Source organism: Paralichthys olivaceus, chromosome 20 (assembly GCF_024713975.1).
Source record: "Paralichthys olivaceus isolate ysfri-2021 chromosome 20, ASM2471397v2, whole genome shotgun sequence".
NCBI classification, from domain to species: Eukaryota; Metazoa; Chordata; class Actinopteri; order Pleuronectiformes; family Paralichthyidae; genus Paralichthys; species Paralichthys olivaceus.
This window is the reverse complement of record NC_091112.1, coordinates 3,932,588-3,960,064: the sequence shown is the minus strand read 5'-3', so window position 1 is coordinate 3,960,064 and position 27,477 is coordinate 3,932,588. Positions and strand designations below refer to the sequence as shown.

Sequence of the window (27,477 nt, the reverse complement as noted above, 5' to 3'; positions counted from 1 at the left end):
GTTATTAAGTTTATTTTCACAGGCAAACGGACAGAGGAGCATTGTGGGATAGGGCAGGATGACTCAAGAGCAAATACACACTGACACTGTTGATTGTTATATGTGCCATTTAAATTTGATATAGCAGCTCTGTGCTAGAATGTGAGTGTGAAGGGTTGTTTGTCTCTATGCTGTGATACGCTGGGGACATGTCCAGGGTGAACACGTCTGTATTTCGTTTTTCATCATCTACGTTTTCTGGCCAGAAAAACATATTTTTCAATTTAATAAGGATTTCACCCAAGACGCCAACAAAGATCAATTGATTGATTGATGAGCATCTTTATTCAAAATTTCAAAACTAATTGTCTGTAGGCAAACGACCAATGAGACGGGAAAAAAACACAAAGTTCAAGTCAAACGGTGCATTTGAGGTCATTTGATCAATTTAAGACTTTTAAATATAACATGACTAAATTTAACAGATGTTTCACCGCCATCCTGCAGTTTCACCATGATGGGGGTTTTGTTCTCTTTTTCAGATTGTTTCATTTTAAGGCTTTATTGGACCTGAGACGTGAACAAATCCCCAATTTCACATCAAAAAAATTCAAAGCAGTACATGACCCGACCTAGATCTGAAAAACATAAAGAACTGCTTGTTACCTCCACGTGTCTCTGCTCTCAACCCTGCAGAGTTTTGTCTATTTTTTTTTCTTGGCAAACTCTTTTCTGCCTCCTCCTTCACCAGCAAAGTTGCGGACTCTGTGGATCTTGGTCAGCTGACTCTGTATAGTCTTCATTATGTCCACGTGGTCCGGGATGTGAACGTAGCGGACATTTCTACCTGTGATGAACAGGTCCTGGAGCTTTGTGAGTTGACCACGCCGGTCCCGGTACAACACCTCCTCCAGCCGCACGTTCATGAAGGCGTCCACGTTAACCACGCGTCCCCGCGCCGTGCTCTCGTTCCTCATGTCCACCGTGGTCACCTCCCCCTGCAGACCCTGCAGCAGGACCACCATGCTGTTCTCTGCGATCGTACGCTCACGAATAGAGTTGACAACTTCGATTGGCCCTTGGTGTGAGGTTGGGGATTCAGCCGCCTCTGGCTCCATGGCCTGAGATGAAGATGATGTCCAGACGTCAGGGAAACCTGCAGGACAACAGGAAGTCAGCTTAGACCAGGTAATCCACCACCAGTGGAAATCAAGAATAATAATAATAATTAAAACACATGAAGTTTCGAGCTGATGGAATGATGATGATTAAACAATGGCTGTGTCACGGTGTGTTCATTTTGAATCTGTCATATGTCTTTGCTGAGGAGTGAAGGTGTTTTTGCTGGATTTCCAAATGCAGGACACGAAAGACTGAATTGATAAACTTACTACAAGGTTAATAAAACAACTCGGCACTGGCTTGTTTGACTAATATTCTTTTTAAACAGAGGACACGTCCGTGCCGTATGTCTGAGGTGTAGACAATATTTGATGTTAAGCTGTTAAACAACGTTAACAATACAATAAAGCACTGGTCTGGAGTCAGTGGGTCACATGACATGGAAGATTTGTTTACATTATTAATATTCTTAATAAACAGAGGATCCCTGTTAATAATGTATGAGACACATTGAGGTTTGTGTACATGAGTTACAAAAATGAAACTGGATCAATCAATCAATCAATTAATCGATTGATTGATTGACTGACTGATCGATTGATTGATTGATTGACTGACTGATCGATTGATTGATTGAGGACACATCTGTCCTTTATGTCTACGGTGTAAACAACATCTGTCTCTGAAGCTGTTAAAAAGAAAGCAGTTTCCTCCTGTTGACGTCAGAACCTCAGTTCTCAGTCCTGTGGTCCAGAGGGAAAGTGACGGAATCGAACCTGTGCACGTCTGCTGCAGTTAGCTCCTCTGCTAGCTCCGCTGTTAGCTTCAGCAGCAGCCACATGGAGTCGGATCCTCTGGAAGGTAAAAAATATCAAACTCTTCCCGCCCACGTGTTCTGTGAATCGCTCTCCTGCGCCACTCAACGCTCCGTTTCTTGCGTAAATCCAGCGTCGGGAGAAAAGCGACGTTGTCAACACGTTGCTTTTTCCGCATTTAGCGCCGTCACCGAGGAAACGGCAGCGTGATGACGTCGTTACCCTGCGTCACTTGTTACGCATACACACACACACACACACACACACACAAAAAAAAACACCGCCCTCTGCAGGCTGGTCCCGAGAACAACCAGATACACACAAGTGTTTTATTTTTACTATTTCCCTCAATAAAATAATGATAATCATCACAATAATACAATTGAATCTTTTATCAAACCTAAATCTTAAATTAAATCATCACCAACTCTGTTCACACTACTGCATGTCTGTATTATATGGAAAAGCGACAACAAACAATCATAAAAATATAAATATATAGGCTTTATGGGAAACATACAATTATTACAAACCAGCAAACATATTAATTAGTCGTCCAATCAATGTGTTTCAATAGCTTGTAATTTAAAATCCGATATTCTTACTGGATCACTGGATATCCTGAAACTAACAAACTAACAAATGCATATTTCACAGATTATATTAACACAAGCTCACAGATCTCAGTGATATATGATATTAAAACAAAATGCGATTGTACCCGAGACGCATTGAGTTGGCATCAGTCATTTAGGCCATGAAGTTAAAATGATGAATCTTATTTGAACTTCAATGACACCAGTAATAGTGATCACCCAATGAAAGCTCATCTCAGAGGTCATCCATCATGGCCAGCAGGTCGTCTCCTTTGCTACAGCCGAGGGTTTCAGGCTGTTCTTGTTCTGTGAACTGTCCGGCGATTCGAGCCAGCTCAGAGGCAGCCTGTTCGTCCTGAACCCAAAAATGAATTGATCAGTGACTGTTTCATATATGTTTTAATCAGCTTGTAGATCCTCTTAGTAATCTACAGACAGTAGATAACTAAAATCATTCTGCAGTGTTACATCACCTTCATCGCCTGAATACTGATCACTCCAAACATGGACTGCTCAGCTCCACTGATGTCCCCCCTGTTAACCGAGAATGAAAAACATATTTGTGGGAATTAAAATCAACTGCATGAGAATGAGCGAAGACGAAGACTCACGCCTCCTCCTCCTCTTCGTCTGTAGTGAACAGGTTGATCCTGAAGCCCGTCTCAGCTTTGGGCTTGTTCTCAGCCTTCACGCTGCCCATCAGACGAGCCAGCAGGTTCAGCTCCTCCTTGGCCAGCAGGTTGGGGGTGTCGTTTGTCTGCAGCACGATGTGCAGGACGGTTAGAAGAAAACAGAAAGAAAATGTTTAAACAAAAGTACTCTGGATATAATGCAACAATCAGATGCCAAATTGATAGAAGATAAAAACTGTGCAGTGGTGGAAAGAGTATTGTACTAATCTAATTCAATAGTCAAATAATAGTTAGCAATATGTTTTATAGACTGATCATATAGTTTAACGATAAGAAATTAGAATTTATTTATCACATTTGTAATTGTACAAAGTTCATGGATAAGCTTAGTTTCCATGTACATAGATTAAGCATGATGGTGCACATGTAATAAAACAGAAAAGAAAACATCTGGAAATAAAAGGGATTCAAAAAGCAGAAAAGGCAAAAATTGAAATCAACAGAACAGAAAGACTGTGGACATTACAGGTGAGAGAAACAGGAATATAAATAACAGAAGTATTTCAATCAACAAAATGTTATATTAGATGGAACTTGCTGATGTTTTGTACAATAATTTATGAGTATATGGAAATTAAATATGAATTAAGAAAAGGCAAATAAATGAAAGCCTTGGTATAGTTCATGAAATAAGTAAAACTGATTGTAATGGAGAGTAAAAGTACAGAGTTACATCCCATGGGTGATGTGTGAAGCTTTCAGGTGTGTTCAAGCCTTTTTATACTGCACCAATATTCATATGACACCTGAAACATGCAAACTCTCAAGTTCATGATAACACAATGAATTAGCTTGATTAGTGATGTAAATGTCTGCACATCACTACCTTGACAGACGGAGCCTTGGATGTGTGTGTTTCCTCGGGATGGTTCACCGTGTACCTGTTAATCCATTAAACACGTGCTGTGGTTTAGTTCATGCATGTGCTGTTGCATGAGTTCAATGATGCATTCCTCACACACGCCACATACATGTTCCTGCCCAGTCTGATGACTCTGTCTCCATGCAGCTCAAAACATCCCTCTCTGATGGCGCTGCTGTAACTTCCTCCAGTGGGGAACTGGCTACGTCTCACTTCTTTGCCCTTAGTGTTGAACGTCCTGTAGAAACAGGAAGAGAATGACGTCACTCTGGAATATTGAGATAGTTCTTATGGTCGGTAAGAGAATAAATACGAGAGTTGTGTTCTGTAAGTTGTGCTGGAGGCTCCTATTACTGATTCATCCGCGAAAAACTTGAGTAAAAATACAAAACTTTGTGGTTTATCCAAAGCATCAATATCCACATGCATGAGTCTGACACTGATTGTTAGTTTTTGTCTGCCCACCTAATTAACCCTGGGACATCTATGCCATGAGGCACTGGACCTGAGGTCGAAAGGGCAAAACGTCCGTTGGGATTCTGGACTTTATTCTTGAGGAAAAGTGACACCTGAGAGGAAAAGATCATAAAAAAATGTGACTGGGGAAAAAGAAGTTGTTGTAACTTACTTTCACTTGATTAGGTAATGACAGAGGACTCACGCGAACATGCATGTCTTGAAAAAATATGAGCAGAGTTTGTCTGAGAAGCTGGAATTCACCTTCTGATAATGATGAGTATACCTGCACCGAGAAGAACAAGAACAGGTTACACAGGGTGTTTTTAACAGCACACGCTTCAACGTGTCGCTGTAGGTTAAGTACAGATGTAAATGACACCATGACTGATGACTGGATTCCACTTAGATGCTTCAGTTCAGGCTGTTCTTACTTCTGACTGACTGTCACACAGTCAAAATTAAATTTAACAATCACTTGACACTTGCTGTTTTCCTACATTAACATGTCAAAATACCTGCTGTTGTACAGACTCTTTAAACTACTGTAGGCAACATGTCTGAGTATCTGAGCAGTGGAGACGCAGTACACTGGAGGATTTCAGTTAAGAAATGGAAAATGGTAATGAAAGACAATGGCACCTCAATTATCTTCCTATGTGTCTCGTCCACTTGATTCACGACCACCGGAGTATCTTTGACAAATTCCCTGATGGTGTCTATGTGGTTGTATGAGATGAGCAGCAAGTCTTTTGGCCGTGGACAAAGGAAGACTTGGTATTTGAACGCCATAACCATCAGCTCGTAAAGCTGCAGGAGGGAAGAACAAAGAACGAAGACATAACATTTGATGCACCGATGAAAATGCAGCACTTGAAAGGTATCTAGAATCAGGGGTGTGTAGAGTTCAGAGCAGCGTTCGAGTCCGAATTAAGTCATGGAAGTGAGGATTTCAGTCTTGACCTGTTGTTGACTTTACTTGACAACTGTACTTGAGTCTTAAGGGACTTGAGCGAGTTTCAACCCCTGATCTGGTGTCCGGCACATACCCTATCCATGCTGGCGGGGTTCAACCTCATGATGGAGGCGTGTGCTAAGCGAGTCAGCACAGTCTTCAGTGTCCTGTGAGAATACAGCTGCTGAGGTTTGAGAAGTTCATCGATGAATGCTTTGCTAAACATGGTTCCCACGATGTCATTCATAACTTTGAACAGGAGAGGGACAGAAAAGCAAAGTGGTTATTCTGGGTCATACTTACCATTGGAGCTTTTATTTTATTGTATATGTTATTAAAAGGCATCGAAGACAAACATCAAGGAAAATGGTTGCCTGTCAAAATATGTTGTAGATCATAAAGTCTTTTCAGGCTGACTAAGACCTAATTAAATGAAGATACTTCTCTCTGACAATCTTCTATTCTTCTATTATATTGATTAATAAATCAATCTACTGCTACGCTAACTGCTAGCGTGTTAAACTAGGTTTGCTGTTCCTCACCGATTTATTGAATTTATGAATTAAGTTACTGATTCATGTGAAATGCATAAGCACCATGGAAACAATGCAGCCTGCATTTAACTGTGTAATTTCAGATGCTAACAAAATGCCAGTTCCTGCTGAAGATGGAGCTTTGTTGATCAGACCATGTCACACATCCGTTCCTTTAACTTCCTTAACCTTCTTAACCCTTTCCTCCTGTAACTTGCTGCAGTTTGGGTAACATACAATGTTAGAAAGTCAAACCCAACTTACATAAATGCTTATGAGCATAATTTATATCTTCTTTCCTCTAAAATGCCAATTTTTTCTTTTCCTTGTTCCCCATACTCTTGTTTTCTTACACTAGTACCATGCATACATCAGAATTATATTGTAAGCTGTAATATAATGTTGTACCAAGACTATTTCTACATCTCACAACCAATTATGTTGAACTAAAAGTAGAAACTAGTGGCACACCGAGCTGAATAAACAACAATATTCTGATGTGTGGTATTTATACCTCTTTTTCTGTCGTTTTCTGACCACACTCCTGCAAGAGAAGAAAGAAGAGGCATTCGGGGTGTTGCGCAATGGAAATATGAGATGCACATGCTTGGTTTATAAGCTAACATCTGACTGCTACAGCTTGTCAGGGGGAGGGATGAGTGGGAGCGAAACACGTACACATCTATCAAGCCTGTCAGGTCTCTATCTACCTCTACCTTTCTCTGAATTGTCATCAGACGTGTTGGGAGCTTGCAGGCGTTGGTCCAGTATGTAAATCATCTCCCCACCAAGATTAATGAAAACCAGGGGGAGAGTTCTCACAGACATCTTGTAAAGACAAAGAAGGGATTAGCTCCGGGGCAAAAAGCTGGTGCAGACGTGGGTGTTAGAAGCAATTGGGCCTCTTGCAGATCAAAAGCACTCTTGCTATTTATCATTATCTGATAGTTCCTGTTGTGAAATACCACTAGCACAGGTTAAAGTCTTATCTGATCATGGTTCTGCAGATAACCTTTCGCACTAAGATGCAACAGGTGGCCGGAAGAGGATCAGCAGAGGCCAGATACAAGCTTATTGGAGGAGGAGGATGGCGTCACAGCGCAGCTCAACCAACCACAGAGAGGAAAGAGGCACAGTGAGTATTTAACATGTGGAAAAAGAGAACAAACCCATTTAGCCTGTTTCATAAGGCACGACAAAACGTTCAAAATGATGAAACATGTGGATGCCTGATGCCTGTGCAAACCTAAATATTACTCCTGTATGCGATCATTAAACATTTCATAACTGTCTCTGCACCTCAGGCTTTCTCCAAGATTGTGTAACATGACTGCAGGCATCAGCCACAAGAGGAAAAGCAAAGTTGGGTCCTCATTTTGGGAGATAAGGTCTGACTCCAGGTCTACATAAAGTAGACAATAATGAAACAAATAAAAAAGTAATAATAAAACAAGAAAAGACAAATCTTAGGTTTTGAAAACATGTATATGACCCCACATATAAAAAAGGACTGTATCGTATAAGCCCATTTAAAAAGAATTACAAAAAAGTGCTTTAAAAATTTGAACCACTAAAAGCAGCACCAAACCAAACTCGACAAATGTGTCCTCATACTTTTGCTCATAAAGTATGGCTGCATACACAATTCTCACTCTCTCTCCTCATTCAAAACAATAGATTAGAGAGAATAACCATGCAAATGAAACTCTATCTTTCTGCTCACAGTTACAGCAACTGACTCCAAGGGAGACAACTGTCTTTTTCGTCCCAGTCATGTTCACAGTTAAAAAGCTCCATGGGTGAGACAAAGATGTAAACATATCTTGGAAAGACAGCTGGACAAATCATTACTGGAACATACAGGTTGGACATCAAAAACAATTATGGAGAACCATGATTACTTGTGGCTTTCCTTGATGTAAGTTGAACATAGCACATAGTACAATTTGTGTTGTACATAGAACAATGTGCTTTATCGAATTATTGTGTTATTATTTCATCATTTCTGTTTTTATATGTTATTTGTAAAGAATGATTGAAACTTTGTTAAAATTTGGAAATTCAGAAATATGATTATGTCTTTTCCTCCACCAGAATAATAAACTCCTGTTCGGGCTCAGGAACAGGTTTCAATGATGACCCAGCCATTAATCCAAGACTTTATAACCTGGACTGGATGAAGTCTGTGCCTAATGAGACCCTCATATCTGCTCTCTCCATACCTGGAACACACGAAAGCTTATCATTACACGGAGGACCTCTTGCTAAATGTCAAGTTTGGACCTTGGACAACCAACTCAAAATGGGAGTGCGTTATTTTGATTTGCATGTTGGGATTTGGTCATCCAAAAATTATCTTTATATCCGGGATAGTCATTGGATGTTTTGGCAACATTCTCATTTAGATGAAGTACTTAAGGTTATTTTCCACTTCTTAAACATCCACAGAAGTGAGACTGTGCTTGTAAAAGTAACATTACATGGGCTATACAAGAGCAAAGTCACAAAATTGATGACGGAATTGATTGACAAGAACCGAAATAAGATATGGACTCAGTCCTCAATCCCGACCATGCAACAGGTGAGGGGAAATATTGTTCTTATCCACAGTGACACATACTATCGTGGCATAGAAAACCACGAGTCAATGTTCTTTGAAAATAAGAAGCTGATCGCTGTGGAAGCCAAAATCAGGAAAATCATGTCACAACTCTGTGGTCAACATATTGTGTTGACTGACAGTGCAGCATCACTTCTCAGCAGTCCAAAAAAGTTGGCTCGAACACTTAACCCGCAGCTTAACAGCTTTGTGGTACAACATAAGAAAAGCTCCTCATACCAAGGTTGCTTAGGAGTCCTAAGCATGAACTTCCCGAGTGCTGAACTTATTAAAAACATCATTCAACTCAAACCCTGCAATTGTATAAAAGGTGGACAAACAGGAGATGGTGGACAAACAGGAGATGGTGGAAGGAACATACAAGTGACAACTGAGCCAAAACCCAAGCCAACATCATCAACAACTGAACAAGCACAAACTAAAGTTGAGCCAAACTCAATAACTTCTGGATCAGATTCAAAAACAACAGCTGAAGGAGTGTCTGGGCCAGAGTCAGAAACAAAAGGTGAAGCAACACTTGCAACAGATAAAATAACACCTGGACCTGATTCAGTAATCACACCTGAAGCGATGCCCAAGCTAGAGTTTGAAACAACTGTTGGGCTGGACTCAGAAACAACAGCGGAAAGAGTGGCTACACCAGACAGAGTGACACTTGAGCCAGATTTGAAATCAACTACTGCAGCAACACCTGGGTTGGGGTTGGAACCAACTGCTGAAGAAGCACCTGCACTGGACACAACAACACCTGGATCTCATTTAGAAACAACAGCTGAAGCAATACCCATGCCAGAGTTGGAAACAACAGCTGAAGCAGCACCTGGGCCAGATTCAGAAACAACAGCTGAACCTGCACCAGACTCCACAACACCTGGGTTGGAGTTGGAACCAACTGCTGAAGAAGCACCTGCACTGGACACAACAACACCTGGATCTCATTTAGAAACAACAGCTGAAGCAATACCCATGCCAGAGTTGGAAACAACAGCTGAAGCAGCACCTCGGCCAGACTCAGAAACAACAGCTGAACCTGCACCAGACTCCACAACACCTGGATCATATTCAGAAACAACAGCTGAAGCAGCACCTGGGCCAGACTCAGAAACAATAGCTGAACCTGCACCACACTCCACAACACCTGGATCATATTCAGAAACAACAGCTGAAGCAGAACCTGGACCAGAAACAACAATAGCTGACACAGCACCTGGGCCAGACTCAGAAACAACAGCTGAACGTGCTCCAGACTCCACAACACCTGGGTTGGAGTTGGAACCAACTGCTGAAGAAGCACCTGCACTGGAAACAACAACTCCTGGATCTCATTTAGAAACAACAGCTGAAGCAATACCCATGCCAGAGTTGGAAACAACACCAGAAGCAGCACCTGGGCCAGATTCAGAAACAATAGCTGAACCTGCACCACACTCCACAACACCTGGATCATATTCAGAAACAACAGCTGAAGCAGAACCTGGACCAGAAACAACAATAGCTGACACAGCACCTGGGCCAGACTCAGAAACAACAGCTGAACGTGCTCCAGACTCCACAACACCTGGGTTGGAGTTGGAACCAACTGCTGAAGAAGCACCTGCACTGGACACAACAGCACCTGGATCTCATTTAGAAACAACAGCTGAAGCAGCACCTGGGCCAGACTCGGAAACAACAGCTGAACCTGCACCAGACTCCACAACACCTGGATCATATTCAGAAACAACAGCTGAAGCAGCACCTGGGCCAGACTCAGAAACAATAGCTGAACCTGCACCAGACTCCACAACACCTGGATCATATTCAGAAACAACACCCGAAGCAGCACCTGGGCCAGACTCAGAAACAACAGCTGAACGTGCTCCAGACTCCACAACACCTGGGTTGGAGTTGGAACCAACTGCTGAAGAAGCACCTGCACTGGAAACAACAACTCCTGGATCTCATTTAGAAACAACAGCTGAAGCAGCACCTGGGCCAGACTCAGAAACAACAGCTGAACCTGCACCAGACTCCACAACACCTGGGTTGGAGTTGGAACCAACTGCTGAAGAAGCACCTGCACTGGAAACAACAGCACCTGGATCTCATTTAGAAACAACAGCTGAAGCAGCACCTGGGCCAGACTCAGAAACAACAGCTGAACCTGCACCAGACTCCACAACACCTGGATCATATTCAGAAACAACAGCTGAAGCAGAACCTGGGCTAGACTCAGAAACAATAGCTGAACCTGCACCAGACTCCACAACACCTGGAACATATTTAAAAACAACAGCTGAAGCAGCACCTGGGCCAGACTCCGAAACAATAACTGAACCTGCACCAGACTCCACAACATCTGGATCATATTCAGAAACAACAGCTGAAGCAGCACCTGGGCCAGATTCAGAAACAACAGCTGAACCTGCACCAGACTCCACAACACCTGGGTTGGAGTTGGAACCAACTGCTGAAGAAGCACCTGCACTGGACACAACAACACCTGGATCTCATTTAGAAACAACAGCTGAAGCAGCACCTGGGCCAGACTCAGAAACAACAGCTGAACCTGCACCAGACTCCACAACACCTGGGTTGGAGTTGGAACCAACTGCTGAAGAAGCACCTGCACTGGACACAACAGCACCTGGATCTCATTTAGAAACAACAGCTGAAGCAGCACCTGGGCCAGACTCAGAAACAACAGCTGAACCTGCACCAGACTCCACAACACCTGGATCATATTCAGAAACAACAGCTGAAGCAGAACCTGGGCCAGACTCAGAAACAATAGCTGAACCTGCACCAGACTCCACAACACCTGGAACATATTTAAAAACAACAGCTGAAGCAGCACCTGGGCCAGACTCCGAAACAATAACTGAACCTGCACCAGACTCCACAACATCTGGATCATATTCAGACACAACAGCTGAAGCAGCACCTGGGCCAGATTCAGAAACAACAGCTGAACCTGCACCAGACTCCACAACACCTGGGTTGGAGTTGGAACCAACTGCTGAAGAAGCACCTGCACTGGACACAACAACTCCTGGATCTCATTTAGAAACAACAGCTGAAGCAGGACCTGGGCCAGACTCAGAAACAATAGCTGAACCTGCACCAGACTCCACAACACCTGGATCATATTCAGAAACAACAGCTGAAGCAGAACCTGGGCCAGACTCAGAAACAACAGCTGAACGTGCTTCAGACTCCACAACACCTGGGTTGGAGTTGGAACCAACTGCTGAAGAAGCACCTGCACTGGACACAACAACACCTGGATCTCATTTAGAAACAACAGCTGAAGCAATACCCATGCCAGAGATGGAAACAACAGCTGAAGCAGCACCTGGGCCAGATTCAGAAACAACAGCTGAACCTGCACCAGACTCCACAACACCTGGGTTGGAGTTGGAACCAACTGCTGAAGAAGCACCTGCACCGGACTCAACAACTCTTGGGTCAGATCGGGAAACAACAGCTGCACATCCAGCTGTTCTTCCTAAAATGGATTTACCTGCGGAGCGTAAGCCAAAACCACATTGGAGACAGCGTAATTGTCATAGAGGTTAAAAACATTAATGAGTAAATTTGAATATTATGACCTCATATTAACGAATATTTTGGAATGAATCCCGTGGAAGAAAAATTAAAACATATTAAGGATTATTTTGCCCCTTTATTGTCTTCTTCACTTTTCATATTAACATGCTACTAAACAACAAATAAAATATAAATTAATACAGAAGAATCTCAGGACTCAAAGTGATTCCCCCTCATTTCGTCTAATCTGATTTTCTTGTCTTTTTCCATCCTGCATAAATGATCGTTTATTAATTATAAAATTAAATGGAATAAAGTGAGGACTACGATACAAAAAAAAACAGAAACAGAACTGTAAAACCATCTGCTAAATTACTATTGAATTATTGAATATTGAATTGAAAGCCTTTATTATTCAGTGCATGTTGTATTTCCTGATATCTGAATGTGTGCCTCCGGATGACTGAAAAAAGTACAAACAGACAGCGAGTGACAGAAATGTGGGATCCATAGTGTCTCTTTGCCCTGGGGCTCTCTTGTGGTTCTATACGGCCCTGCTTGAGTTTCAATACTTTTAAATAAGAATTCTTTCTTTTTTTTTTTTACTGGGAGGCTTTACTTTTCAGTTTCACCATAATATAACAGTCATTTATGCTAAACCTATTTTAGAGTTTTGGTGTAAAACAAAATACATCTGTTATTTGGCTGTGAAGTAATTTTAGTCTGTTCTTACTGATTAAAACTGTGTTGAAAATATTCCAGGTTTAAACACATTGCACAATAATCTTTGCAGCATATACTCCTGAGTGAAAACCATTTCTTTGCGCAATTCTGCTCATGTATCCGTGCGTAATGGACGCACGGATATGGTGCCAGATTGCATCGCCTCCCGCCACACTTGTTTTCACCGGTATCCCAGCATGTGACTCGCTCAGACCTCCTGGTTGGTTCGCATGCTGCTCGTTGGCTGATGTCAACAACAGGGAAAAACCCTAACTTCCTTGTACCGGCTGTGACACAGAGGGAGGCTGCTCGGCAGTGATCTGCAGAGTCAGTGTTCACGTGAAACCCGCGGTGAACACACACGCACACTTCCCAAATAGAAAGACGCGTCTGACGCACAGGTACGTTTGTCTAATTTTGTGAAGTTTCAGGTGAGGCGGAAACAGCAGGAGCGACTTTTTAAACACTTATACTTCTGCCCTGTGTTTCCATTGATATGCAACTGAAGGAGAAACCGTGGAGTCTTAACAGTTTGGAGATTCAAACCAGTCAGATACTGGTCCCTCCCTGTTCACGTTTGATTTAAATGTACTGATGCATGTTCTCAGACTTCTCCAGTGTCTCAAATTATTCTGTGGATTAAGTTTAATAGGAAATCTTTGTAGTTCACCATCATTTACAGGCAAAGGAAAAATAGATGAATCCAGTTCCAGCCTCTGAAATGTGAGAATGTGCTTCTCATTTATTTATTTGACTGTAAAATGTTTTTTTGGGGACAAAATAAGACATTTGAAGATTTCACCTGTTGCTCAAGCAAACTGTGATGGTAACGTATGTTTATTGATGATGAGAACATCCATTAGTACACAAATAGAAAAGTGGCAAAGTAGGTTTAAGACTACAGGAAATAGGGCTGCAACTTATCACTTTAGTTTTATGATTATTTTATTTATCTGTCTATAAAATGTGTGATAAGTACTGTATTACGGTTATCCTCGGTTTCCCGAAGTCCAATGTGCTGTCTTGATATTGCCTTGTCACTCGAATATACTGAATTCACTGAAGAAAAGCAGAATCGAGGTGAATTCGGCTTAAACAATCAAGTAACTATGAATATTTACTCAGGTATTGAACGTAAATACAATTATACGCTGCTTTTTTCAAATATTTAAATTTGGGTCTACTACTCCGTAACAATTCCCAGATCAGTTCTTCGTTTTGCTGCATGTATTTAACAACATTTAGTCACTTTGCAGAGAAGGTCTTGAAAATCTTTATTGGTTCTAACGTAATATCCTAGGAATTGTTAAAGAACACATGAATCCATGATATCGATGATACTTTTAAATATATTTTGCTAATAATGCTATGTTTACTTTGATTGCAGTATAGCTACTTTCACTCATGCAAATAATCTCTAAAACTTTCTCCACGGCCGGTGTGAATCGACTGATTGATTAATTTGCTCACAGTTGTGGCTGTAACACATGGTAATCAAACGTCTCTGTCTTTCTGGAATGCAGACCTGACACTGGAAACGTTTTTAGGACATGAATGAGCTACGCCGAGGACGAAGGGATGAATGCTGAAGTTTTTAAATCTGTGCACCCGTGGAGTAAAATCCCAGCCGCGACCTGTTGGAACCCCACAGACTCTGCCGCTGCTGCATGGATCTTCCCCTCACTCCTCCCTGTGCAAAACACCTCCCGTCCGTCCTGTGAGAAAATGTCCTCTGCTGAACCCGACCCATCCCTGGACCCCGAGCAGCTGGAGGCCCAGATGGACTTCTTCCTCAAGCTGGGATACTCCACGGCTCAGGTTCGGTCCGTTCAGCAGAAGTTTGGCCCCAGCATAGACACAGATAAAGTTCTGGGGGAGCTGATGAAGATGGATCAGGAGCCCAAACAGGTGCCGGTGACCATGATGTCGGTGGTGCTGCCCAGAGGGGACCCCCAGGCTGCGGGCCCCACGCTGCAGCTGCCTGTCGCCGTGTCGACTCCTCGGACCAGAGAGGAGAGCAGCGAGGATGAAGATGCCCTGAGACCCATCGTTATAGACGGCAGCAATGTGGCCATGAGGTGAGAAACTGGCCGAGGACTCCACACAAAATAAATAGTTTCATCTGGTTTTTCAGGCAAATTTACCCCAAATTCATAGGTTGTCACTTTTTTCTTATTATTTAAATCATTATATAGATAAATATATCATCTGCTTTATGTTGATTAATCAATTAGTTGATCAAATGGCAACTATGTGGATGATCAAATAATATTTTAATTCATTTTGAGCAGTTGGCATTTGTCGATTATTTTCTGTCAGTTGACTTAAAGGAGAAAATTAATGTAGTTATAATTGACAATGAAAATAAATGCAGCCGTGATATGACTGGAAACTGAATATCGGTGTGATTGGGGATATTTGACGACATCAGCACTATAAGAACTTTCTTTAACTCTGTGTTTTATTTAATTTATCTCTTTAACTTTCATTAAATCTATGAACTTGAATTTAGTTTAAGCTGAGACCAAAGTGTTTTTTACAGATTAGTAGAGCTTCATACATTTCTGATCAGTTCTGAACGGTTGACCTGACGATATTTTAGTCTCAGTGACAGTTTTCATGATTGGTGTTTTAGAAACTAAGATTGTGTGTGTGATTCTCTTTCAGTGGCACTGCCCCTATACCCTGTTAGCGTCATCAGCACAATTAACACTCAATTAAGTTTATTTAACTTTAAAGCATAATTTTTAGTCAAACGTGTAATTAACGTTAACTGCGTCAACACAATCTTATAATTATGATGTTTAAAAGATTAGCAACTCTGCGGGGCTCGTCGCACTAACGCTTGGAGCTAAATGCAAACGTCAGCATGCTAATATGCAAATGTTTTACTTTTGCAGCATGTGTCGTGTCGTGTTCAAAAAACTAAAAATCAAATAGATGAAGTAAAACTAATCACATCTTAAGGTCACTAGGAGTTTCGTGCTCACAGAGACAATGCTAACTAAGGTAATCTTAGCTTTTATAGGTATAGGTAACATTTTCAAAAGTGCCAAACTGTAGCAGTAGTCGAAAAAGATTCATGTCACGTGTGTCACAGTACAGTTAAACACGTGGCTGTGTTTTAACATGACCAAGAATTCAACACGTGTATCATTATGTGTGATTATCAAATTAATTGCAATTCATCCTGTGGTTGTATGTGAATGTCCTAACTACCACAATTCAATCCACCTATAGTGGTTGAAGCATTTCAGTCATGTCATCGACAGGCAAACAATAATAATCAATGGAACTTGGCACAGTTGATTACAGAGGAAAAATTATCTTGTCAATTATCTCGCAATTACGTCAACATTATGTCTGATTTCAAACTAAGACTTCAAACGGTTCTTCCTTCCGCGAGCTGCCCCTCCACCGAGTGTAGTAAAAATCAATTCAGCACTATTTGCATAATCCTGCCGATAAACAAACACATAGACGTGTGGAGGCAGAAGTGAAATAAAAAAATAATTTGGTTCTAAATCTAAATGACAAATTGTCGGGTTGAACAGGTTTGAGGTTCAGGGCACGTAATGGTTGCTGGCTCTGTATTTGCATTTCTCGTAATTGATCAACACCAGTTTAATTGTGTCAAATGTCATTTAACTCGGAGCACAATACACTTCTGCACACACAATTACAGCTTCACTCAGCCACCGGCTATTATGTGGTTGGCAGAGAGGCCATCGTGTTCCCAAAGACAGTTGGTTCAATTTCTTCTGTGTTGGCGGTTGCCATAGAGAAGCAGGAAGTGCTGTTATCTGCACCTCTAGGAACGATCCATGACTAGTCATTACGGGAAGTCTGTCTGTGTGTGTACCCAACCATTGCCCTCATCCTCATTATCACGCTGAGACACGCACTAACGCGCAGTTGGAGGCTAGATGGTTCCGGAAATGGACGTGAGAACGAGGAAAACCAAATACAGTGTATGTACTCGGTGTGTGCAGAGCATACACACCTCACTGTGCTTCTGCCTCTCCCAGCCAGGCACGCCCGTTCAGGCATGTTGTAAACTAGCTGCTCTAGTATGCAAATCAGAGCGCTCACATAGGCGTGTGCCGCTTTTTGTTTCCTTGAGGACCTTCAATGCTTGCAGAAAAAAAACCCTATTTCAACAGCTACACCAGTTCACCCTGCCGAGTTCCTATAGGCTGAAGTCTTTCCTTGTCTTCTGACTTTAAACTTGACACATGCAAAAAGCCTTGGAGGCCTCTGAGCACGTACGAGTGCTGTGTTGTCACAGTGAGGCTTTGTTTAAGTAAATGCATAAGGAAAGTATTTTCATAACTAATCCACGGTATTTCTTTGGGCTGCTGATATTGATTTGGAGAAACTCAGTGGATGGTAATTGAACTTTTTAAAGCCAAGCAACCAGTGTAGTTTATTTGTGCTATGATAGTTAATGTACTTTTACACAATTGTACAAATTAAATAACTGTTTCCCATTTTTGCCCGAAATTCTCTTAGAAGCTCCTCAGATGTGAATTAACTTCCTTTTCAAACATAGTAAATTTGATGCAATCTTTGAGAACTTAATGACAGACTGTTTTTTATTTTTATGTTATCTATTAGATATTAAATTGATCAATTTATTTTATAAATATCTATAATGATTATCAGGACCGTAATTGATGCATCCTCTGTCATCAGTGACTCAGTTAGTTAGTAGAAAGTCAGAAATACCGTGACCTAGATGAGGGTAATCATTAAAGACTTCATCGCCTTACTCACCATGAGAAAATCAGACGTGTGGGTTCATCCTGTCGTGATCGGGTTCAGTGATAAGAGCTGTGATCAACAAAGATTATAAAACGTCACTCTTTTAACGAGAACTGGCTCGGCGTGACGCTTTCATTCCTAAACGCTTTGTGTTTCATTTGTTAATGTGTGACATTTTCCTTTGTCTCATTCGTATCTCCTGGTTTCTATTGACTCTCAAAGCCACGGGAACAAGGAAGTCTTCTCGTGTCTGGGAATCCAGTTGGCTGTGAATTTCTTCTTGGACAGAGGTCACACCAATGTCACAGTGTTTGTTCCCTTGTGGAGGAAGGAGCAGCCGCGGCCAGATGTTCCCATTACAGGTAATATGATCGGACGTCAGTGTGTGAACTACTTCCTTCTTTACCTGGCACTGTACACACAGAGATTAAATCATTTGTTGGAATGGTCATCAGAATGGTTCAAGAAAAACAACTGCAGGGTTCAGTCGCTCACATGTGTGAATTTTATATTTTCCCCTGTCGTTTATCCTTGTAAACTGAATCTGTTTGGATTTTAAAGTATTTAAACATCAAAACTTTTGTTCTTGGAGGTATTAATATAGATTTTCACCTTTCACTTCACAAATAAAACAAGGGTGCATTTCTCGGAAATGGGAAAGACCCGATGTAGGTTAACCTTTGTCTGTGATCTATTTAGCTTCAACCTCGAAAGATCAAAATGTGTTTTTTCGGACTCTTTGTGAAACTGAAACATAAGCGTCAATTATTACAATGTCCTGATGTGGCTTCAGACTCTGAGTGTTTGCTTTATGTAGATGAGCAGTTTGTGCTTCACAGCAGCAGGATGTTTGTTGTGGGCCTTTAGTTAATATGTAATCAGGGTAAATCTATTTGCTCTGTGAAACCCTGACAAACTGTAATTATGAATATTGGATTAGATTAGGTTTGCTGAGCAGTTCACAGTTTCACATCCTCACACTGACTAATCAACTGTTATTTAATGCTGGAGATACACAAACAGACAGAGCAGGTCACTGAGTTCACTTTCTCTGCCTGCTTGCTTGTCATGACTCTAATTACAACGTGTGTCCTCAATTATCCCCTCATGCATCCTCACGTGTTGTTCACAGATCAGCACATTCTGCTCGACCTGGAGAGGAGGAAGCTCCTGGTGTTCACGCCGTCGCGGCGCGTCGCAGGCAAGCGAGTGGTCTGTAATGACGACTGCTTCATCGTCAAGCTGGGCTACGAGTCTGACGGCATCATCGTGTCCAACGACATGTATCGGGACCTTCAGGGGGAGAAACCGGAGTGGAAGCGCTTCATCGAGGAGAGGCTGCTCATGTACTCCTTCGTTAATAACAAGTTAGTCTTCCCTCGCTGCTTCCAAAGTGGAACATGATACAGATAAAGGAAAAATGTGTCTGTTATAAAGAGGAGGAGAGACGTTTCCACTTTTAGACTAATGTTAAATTTTCACTCTGACGCAGGTTTATGCCTCCTGATGATCCTCTAGGCCGCTATGGACCAACTCTGGAGAACTTCCTGCGGAAGTTTCCAAAGACGCAGAAAAAACTCCTGTGCCCTTATGGTGAGAGCACGTCTACGATGTGACCCAGATGCTGACTTGTGTTTAATGTGTTCAGCTGCACCAGACTTGTTCCTATCGTCTGTCAATGATCATCACTGCTAAACCTTTCGTTCCTCTTTCAGGAAAGAAATGCACTTACGGAATCAAATGTAAATTCCACCATCCTGAGCGAGCCAAACAGTCCAACCGCTTGGTCGCCGATGAGCTTCGGGAGAACGCTAAGCACCCTTCAGCTGCTCAGAAACAGTCCTCAGCTTGTTCCATTCCTGTCCCGGGACAGAGCCTCTTGTTGGTGGAGGACATGGCCAAGAAACTGAGTCTGGGACACGAAATCGGCTCATTGAAGAAAGATCATAAAAACGAACATGTAGCTCAGGTGAAGACGGGTCACCGCTCCAGCAAGAAGCCGACGTGCAGAAAGGAAAGAGGCAGCTTCCACTCCTCCTCGGACCACAGCTCAGTGCGTGAATCTCAGCTGGACTCTGGTTTAGGCTCCATTGACAGTCAGCCAATGGAGGCTCCCTGGATTACTGATTGCCAGTATGGGGCGACGTACAGGGGCTGCCAGCATTTCCACAGTGTCCAACAGCAGCACGGCCCTCAAGCACCATGCAGCTGCTGCTCACACGGTCCTCCCTCTCAGGGGAGTGCACCACCTTTCCACCACCACAGCCACCATCATAGCATCGGACCCGTCAGCAGCCACAGCTCTGATACGTCCCCCTACGGCCCACCTCATTACCATGGCTACCCAGCGTACCCGGTCAGCATGCCTACTGCATACAGTCAGCCGGCTGATTTCCAGCACGGCAGAGTCCACAACCGACAGCAGCAGACGTACTGGTCCGATCCATTTGGGGGTCATCCTTCGGTGGTCCGCCACCTGCCGGCGGAGTGCTCCCAGTGGGAGCCCCCTCAGGCAACCCAACCCAGCAGAGAGGAGCGAGAGGTTGTTCGAAAGAAGCTCCTCGCCATCTTCAGCGCCCACTTGGTGGACACGGCCATGGAAATGTTCCCTCAGTCGATGGATCCACAGATGCTTGTCGCTGAGATCCTCAGGCTGCAGAGTCAGAACCGGCCACTGAGATGAGACCGTCTTTCAGTGCAAAGACTAGAACAGCTGCAGAAATTGTGATAAACATGAGTTTCTGTATTTTTTTGTATTGTGGTATCCACCTTGCTATAAATAGTTTTTGCAGTATGCAGTTGATACAAATTGTATCTTAAATTAAAATGTAGAAAGAAAAGTTGATTTTTATGGCAACATATTGGGGTTAACGGGGAGTAACACCCTGATACTCACAGCGTACTGTACGGAGTGGCCTGGATGAGATGAATATAAATATGTGTTTGTGTCATATTGGCACTGTGCAACATTTACGCTCTCGCTGCCAAATATCCAATGAGTTGGGCAACAATGAAACTCCACCAACCCCTCAGTTAATGTGTCATGGTGTAAAGATAATGTCCTGTTACTGTGATGCACAATTAATGTTTAATCTCACAGATGATGAGATTTAAATCTGCGTTTTAATGCTTTATATTCTCTGCTCAGTGTGTTTAATTTAACGTTTCTACAATAGATACTGTTGCTCAGCCCTGCCACAGTTTGCTGTAGACACTCTCCTCAAGTTTTGAAAACGGGGCAGTTTTCTGTGACAATCATGAGAAATGAGATGTTCAGAGTTAATCAGTTGCTTGTCAGTTTGACACGAACGTACGTACCTCTGGGTAATTTGTCGTCACATTAATGAGTCACAAACTGACTTATGGTCATGAATATGACATCAATGGCAAGGTTATGAAATAAAAATAATAATGACAAATAATCACGTCTCAGTGGGTCCATCAAAATATTTTTGTGAGTGTGTGTGTGTCTGTGTGTGCATATTTTCCATCACACCTAATCAAGTCTTTTGCATGCAGTCACATGTGTTCATTCCAGAGGTTTGCTCTGTGTGGCAGCTAATTCAATTTAACACATTAGATAATCATTTTTCACAAATTCCTCAAGCCTAAAGTGACATTTTCCATTTGTTTGTTTGTCCAACTAAACTTTATTCAACATTTAATCAACATTTTAAAACAGAGAAAACAGCAAATCTTCACACGAGGAACAGGAAATAGGAAACATTTGGAATGACGTAAATGTTTAAATCTAATAATCGCACAATCAATTAATCAACTTATTAACGCAAATCTATTGTGTCATTACAGAAGATTATTAAATAATGCCTTGAAATCTGATGATTGATGTAGAAGAATGCGTCACTGAACATGTATGTTGTCTTTGCGGCGTGTTTTTTACTGTAAAATATCTCCTCAATGCAGACTGATGGAGCAGAGTCAACAGGTCACTGGTGGAGCAGGTTAAAACAAACATTGTGAGCCGCCATGAACTGTCACAACTTGCTCTCCAACACTGAAACACATTTTTCACAGCAGAACTAAGAGTCAGATAAACCAAAGCTCAGCTGTACTCCAGCGTCATCCCAGCTCATCTACACAGAGACAGAGGAGAAGCAGAGGCAGTGTGGGTTGTTCCGATTAAATTACGTCAAATGAGGTTACAGTAAGATCAGATAATGATCAGTTCTGTCGGTATCCACGTGCAGAGAGGAAGAAAAGAATCATTTAAATCAGTCGTGGACAGATGAAACATGCTTCTCAAATTTAATTTAATGGTTTATCTTTTTTTCTTCATATGTTTTTTCCTACCAAGCACATGAAACAAACAAAGCAACAAGCTGCTGGAAACCTGTGACCTGTGCTCCAAAGACTCATTACTCATCCCCAGAACCCGTTTTCCATTCATGCACTTTCCCTCCTTACAGTGCAATTTGATATTGAACTAGACTGAAGCACTCAGTATGAAACCACATTTAAATCTACTGGCTCCAGATTTTTATATGATCTGCGCAAGTTGCACACACTCATAAATATCAGTCCTATAAACAGGCCTGATTTCTTTCATCAAGATCCGCGAATTATTCTCTGAGAAATCAATGAAAATGTTGAAAAAAATGTCTCAGGATGTTAAAGAAACTGAAAAATAAATCCTGGATCTGCACCCTGATCCAGATCCAAGCCAAACTGTTATGGGTTCCTCCTTCGGTCATAGGGTTAGGGTTCCAGAATGTTTCATGGTTTTGCATAATCCTGCTAACAGACAAACAAAGAGAGAAAAACAACCTCCTGGGTGGAGGTGAGAAAAGCAAGACATGTATACACACACCCAAATACATATGCAAATTACTGGCACACGCACGTTGTAGGCCTCTGAGTGCAGGAGTCAACTTGTGGAACAAGAAAAAAATTTGTTTTTCTTATTTCAGAACAATTAGATGAAATAAAATAAAACGTTAAGTGTAATCGATGTGAAAAATACATAGAAAATACTATGGAAACAATGAATTATCAGTGAAATTTATAGTATATAACATGCACTTTTAACATGGTAGAAATGTTTTTATGTAGGTAAAGTTCTATGTACTATGAACATTCATTCAGTTTGAGCACAAGTATAATTTTTTTATATATTTGTACTTGACTTCTAACCACTCGATTTCAGAGCCACCACATGAATTGCTTAGCGATAGTTGACATTTCGTCATCACAAGAGACGATTATCATATTTTAACAATATTATTTATACAGTGACACTAAATACATTGTTATTCTGCAAACATCTGACTAAATTCAAGTTTAAATCTAATAATCCAAACTCTACGATTGATCATTTCAAAGGTGACAAACGCTTGTAGGAAACAGAAACATTTCCTGAGGGCTGTACTCACATACAGACACACACAGATAGACTCGCTCTTCACCTCACATGTTTAAAATGCCATTGTGAAGCATGACTCATTCTTTCTGCAGCTTATATGCAAATATCAGAGGCTGGAGTGTGTGCGGGGAAAGACTCAGCATAGGAGTGTTCACAAGTCAAGACTTGGCAACTTATTTCTACATGTTCATTTAGAGCCAGAGAGAATGAGACAAGTGTACAGTGTGTTCACAGTATCTCCTCCCTTCCTCTAATGATGCAGAAGTTTCTTGTTGTAATGGAAAGTAAGTATGCAGCTGCAAATGTCACGTTAATGTCACCTACTTTCTGCTGAAAAAATGCCAAAAACAGGTCATTCAAAATAAGATATTCATCAACATCAACCACTCATCAACTTCCTTCACTGTTCTAATGCAGTAGTGAAACAAACAAACGAGGTGGAATTTCCTGTGTTACTTTCTCATCTAGAAAGAGAATTAATTTATGGATCATTTAAGGGCAGGGAAATGTGTAGTTGCTCATAAAATCATCTGCAGCACATGTAACACGACTTTCTCAGGTAAATAAAAACAACCCAACAGGTTACACGTGTTTGATAATGGTGCTTCCTGCTGGACTGATGCAAAAATAGCTTTTCACTTTAGTGCAAAGTTGCAGCAATGAAACTAAATTTAAAGAGGAGTCAAGTATCGAGAAATTACAAATTCTCCTCAATAGGTGTTACAGAAAAAGATGAATTGGAAAAGAAGGAAGAGAATTTCAACATTAAACAAAAAAGATATTGCTCCTTTAGTAGCTGATACTTAAATTAAGATCACTTAATTGTATTTCACTTTATTTTTTTTTATAAAACAAAAGTATTTGCTTCTAACACTATATGTCTATATATTGGACTTTATCTTATACAAATACAGTATATACTCACCTGGATGTTAAGGGACAGAAACTTTTTGCTCATGTGTACTAGCCACTAATTCTTGTTTGAATTATGTGCTGTCGATTGTCATTATTATTACATTTTTGTAAATTTATCAATGTACAGATATTGAAGTGGGGGGGGGGGGGGGGGCAGTGCTGCTTTATAATAATTAGTAATAACAATAATTACTAAGATTCAGTTTTTTAAATATATTTTAATTTTTAATATCACATGATAACTATGAGTATTATTATTATTATTATTATTATTATTGGTTGCAGTAATAGGAGGAGCTAAAACTAGAAGGGACTACATTACCCAGAAGTCAACTGGTCCCTGCGCAGCCGCAGTCTGATTGTATGACGCTGGTTTTCGCTGTGTGTGGCTAATGTTAGCTAACAAACACAGGCTGCAGTGATGTAGTTCACAGAAGAGCCACTTTAACCTGCGTACACGGGCTAACGTTAGCTAACAAATGCTAACAGATGCTAACAGATGCTAAGAGTCTTCGCCGGGCTTGAGGACGCTTCACCGGGGGCTCCGATCGTCAACCCGCCCGCTCGCTCGCTGGCTACACGCTGGCTACACGCTAGCTAACTCGCTGGTGTGAGGTTAGCGATGTGCTGCGGTTTGTTTCGGTTAGCCAGCCTAGCCTATTAGCTTAGCTGCCAGGCGGGCAACGCGTCTGTGTTGTTTTTTCTGTTCGAGCTGATACAAACACACACACACACACACACACGCACACACACACACGCCACCGTCCCCGTCCCCGTGTTTGATGCCGCTGCTGCTGTCAGGAGTCCGGCTAAGATGTGGCAAAGTGTCGGGCTCACGCTGCTGGTCATCGTGGCCACGCTGGTCTGTGCGCTGCTCTTCATGTTGTTTGGTGAGTTTCAAACATGACAAACCGCAACACATGACCTTTAACACATGTCCTGTGGTTGGTTGGACACGTGTGGCCTGTGTAACTTTAACCCGAGGCCGCTGCTAGCTAAGATAGCTGTGGTCAATATAATGAAACACGAACATTGAGTGAGAAATAGCTGTTTACAAACTTAAAACGTGGAACTGCTCCTTTACCGTTGCCTCATGACAGTTCAGTGTATTGAGTGTCTTTGACCGACAGGTTTCTATTTATATCATGTGCCCAGCAGGAGTCAGGAGGTTGCTCCTCCACCATCCCTCTAACTCTTCTTCTTCTTCTTCCCCTCACCAACTTATCTTCAGCCTGAGACTGGGAAGTCTGGAGTTGGTCTGGAAAGGTTTCAGCCTGGAGAGAATCTAATTCACGTTGTTTTATTAGACAGTTGACGTCAGTTCCTGTTCTTCTTGCCGCTGACGATGCTTGTTTATGACCCGGGTCTGACCTTTAACATCCGTCCACAAGTGGACAGCAGTTAGTGTGTGTGTACATGACCGCTCCCAAAAAGTGAGGTCAAAACATCTGGATTGCTCCGTGGTGGCTGGCTGCACTATATGTCATATGCCCCGACATGTTCGTATATATATAGGTTGATGAATTAATAGTTCTGGACCAAAGTAGGTTAGGGGGACGTAAATAAACGTTTGCACAGTTTGGTTTTAGAGAACCAGATCATTTGTTGTCAGTGAGCACACATGACGTCAGCTTTTTCATTGCACTGTACCTTATGTTTTCTTGGAAATGACGTGAATTCAAAAACATGTTTTCAGCGTAAGTGCTGAAAACAAAGAGCACTCTGTAGTTTCCATGTCTCCCTCCTGTCTGCATTTGATCCAGGAAATCAGGTCAAGTCAGAGCATTGAAAGATGGAAAAATACACGTTGCTTGGGGTAATAACACTTTCAGGATTTCTTTCCTCTAAAATCTCTTCTCTCTCCCCCCCTCAGGTTGGTATGTAGTCTGGCAGCTCTTCTTATCCAAGTTCAAGTTCCTGCGTGAACTTGTCGGGGACGCTGGCACCCCGCAGGCTGAAACTCAACCGTCCGAAACCAAGAGCGAACGTACCGCTAACGCCCCGGCTCGAAATCGGCCCAGGACTGCACGCCAAAGAGTTGCCTCTCCAGAAAGCACTTCGTAGATCACCCTGACAGCCACTGTGTATCTGCTCATGAAACCGGTCTCACCCTGATGCTACAAACGTCGCGTGTGATCATCAGAGATACTCCCCCGCCAACCCCGCACTCTACACTACTCCCCCCTCACCAGGACACTTTAAACCAACCAGGAAGAACTTCTGGTTTCAAAGGGAAAAGCCATTAATGTACATTGCTGTCCATTTCTCTATGTCCTGTGTTCATATGTTTATGTACCGAGCAGTGACACCAGGGCTCCGCTCTGTCCCACAGTCATCCTGCAGTAGTGACGGCCGGCGTTCATGAGCTCCCATGCTGCTTCCTGCCTCTCGGGAAGTGTTAAGCTGCTCCTACACACAAAGAGATGAATTCATTCTCTTGTGTACATGTTGTAATCGTGTATTTTTAGCAGATGTTGGCAGAAAAACTGTCCACGCTGAGCTCGTCCGCATCATTTCAACAAGAACAACTGAAGATAAACTGAAACCGTGATATGTACAACTGACAACTTCACTTTCTGTAAAACATAGAGCGCAATGAAGGGACTGTTCACGGTGTCATTTTGCTGTTCCTCACACAGTGAATTATGGGGCAAACTGTCTCGTGAAGTAGATGATGCCCAAAGCCTCCAAAAGAAGCTGACAAATTGTCACGGTTTCATTTCAGTAAAAATGGGACCTGTTCTTGCAACTTCTCCTTCACACTTTTTACACATTTATACTTGAAGAGTCAGGAGATTGTTTCGAGGAAGTGACAGTTGGTGTTTAGAAGCTGCTACACGCATAGTTAGCTGAAGTCTAGGAGAAGAGGCAGATAAACCTGCACGAGAGAGGTCTGAACCTCCTCCCGCTCCCTGTGCCTCTGTCTGTACCAGTGCCTGTCTCGATGGCATCCACTGTTTGTTACCCGGCCTCCAACAGTAACTTAGTGCTCATTACAGAGCGAGTCGAAGCTGACCAGCGCCTGGTCGATATTCCCTCCAGGTACAACTCATGTAACTCTTGCACCTTCTTATCAGCGATGATTTTTTTTTTTTTCTTCAGAGGAGCTGTAGCCTCAAATAAATAATGCCATGAATATGCTGATCTCTGTCCTGTTTTGTTTAAAATGAAAGTGAGTGAAAAGTCCCTGTGGTGCCCGTGAGACTGATCCTTTTTTTAATAATAGTGAAGCAGGATAGAGAAAGAAATGTCCTTGTTTCATTATTCATTATTACATTATTACAGCTAGAACCATGAGTCAATTGACAGTAAATTAATTGGTAGCTACTTCGATAATCGACTAGCTTTTTCTAATGTTGACATTTCATCTGTCAGACAAAAGACAGTTGATTTCACACAAGACTCTGGTTATTGTTTGACTGTTGAAATGATTGATTTAGAAAACATTCACCAGTTCAACCGAAGAACAGAATCTGAAAGGTTGATCAGACAGAGCCGACTCGTGGTCGTGATGAAACCTTGTGTTACAGCAGCCTG

The 27,477-nt window shown here is 42.0% G+C and overlaps 5 protein-coding genes across 6 annotated transcripts; 3 read left to right on the top strand and 2 right to left on the bottom strand.

Annotated features, from left to right (window-relative positions):
• Positions 1–301: 301 nt before the first annotated feature.
• On the bottom strand, positions 302–2,122 carry lsm10 (LSM10, U7 small nuclear RNA associated). Its single transcript, XM_020106410.2, has 2 exons — positions 1,878–2,122; positions 302–1,135 (listed from the first exon to the last, which is right to left on the bottom strand). The coding sequence occupies exon 2, from the start codon at positions 1,095–1,097 to the stop codon at positions 684–686; it is 414 nt and encodes a 137-aa protein (XP_019961969.1). The 5' UTR covers positions 1,098–1,135; positions 1,878–2,122; the 3' UTR covers positions 302–683.
• An 82-nt stretch (positions 2,123–2,204) lies between these two features.
• On the bottom strand, positions 2,205–7,009 carry oscp1a (organic solute carrier partner 1a). Its single transcript, XM_069515823.1, has 11 exons — positions 6,727–7,009; positions 6,525–6,554; positions 5,572–5,726; positions 5,165–5,332; positions 4,728–4,808; positions 4,532–4,635; positions 4,176–4,304; positions 4,031–4,085; positions 3,124–3,269; positions 2,986–3,046; positions 2,205–2,867 (listed from the first exon to the last, which is right to left on the bottom strand). The coding sequence occupies exons 1-11, from the start codon at positions 6,836–6,838 to the stop codon at positions 2,748–2,750; spliced, it is 1,161 nt and encodes a 386-aa protein (XP_069371924.1). The 5' UTR covers positions 6,839–7,009; the 3' UTR covers positions 2,205–2,747.
• smim13 (small integral membrane protein 13) lies at positions 4,166–27,076 on the top strand. 2 transcript variants are annotated; one of them, XM_069515824.1, is made up of 3 exons: positions 4,166–4,171; positions 24,709–24,830; positions 25,814–27,076. In XM_069515824.1, the coding sequence occupies exons 2-3, from the start codon at positions 24,755–24,757 to the stop codon at positions 26,002–26,004; spliced, it is 267 nt and encodes an 88-aa protein (XP_069371925.1). In that variant the 5' UTR covers positions 4,166–4,171; positions 24,709–24,754; the 3' UTR covers positions 26,005–27,076. The 2 variants fall into 2 exon arrangements, with proteins under 2 accessions (XP_069371925.1, XP_019961972.1); XM_020106413.2 differs by lacking the exon at positions 4,166–4,171 and having other exon boundaries at positions 24,282–24,830.
• LOC138405836 (mucin-1-like) lies at positions 7,018–12,341 on the top strand. Its single transcript, XM_069515820.1, has 3 exons — positions 7,018–7,145; positions 7,315–7,928; positions 8,105–12,341. The coding sequence occupies exons 2-3, from the start codon at positions 7,894–7,896 to the stop codon at positions 12,186–12,188; spliced, it is 4,119 nt and encodes a 1,372-aa protein (XP_069371921.1). The 5' UTR covers positions 7,018–7,145; positions 7,315–7,893; the 3' UTR covers positions 12,189–12,341.
• On the top strand, positions 13,142–21,067 carry zc3h12ab (zinc finger CCCH-type containing 12Ab). The gene is made up of 6 exons (XM_020106407.2): positions 13,142–13,282; positions 14,405–14,959; positions 17,868–18,007; positions 18,778–19,012; positions 19,138–19,238; positions 19,361–21,067. The coding sequence occupies exons 2-6, from the start codon at positions 14,436–14,438 to the stop codon at positions 20,326–20,328; spliced, it is 1,968 nt and encodes a 655-aa protein (XP_019961966.2). The 5' UTR covers positions 13,142–13,282; positions 14,405–14,435; the 3' UTR covers positions 20,329–21,067.
• Positions 27,077–27,477: the final 401 nt, after the last annotated feature.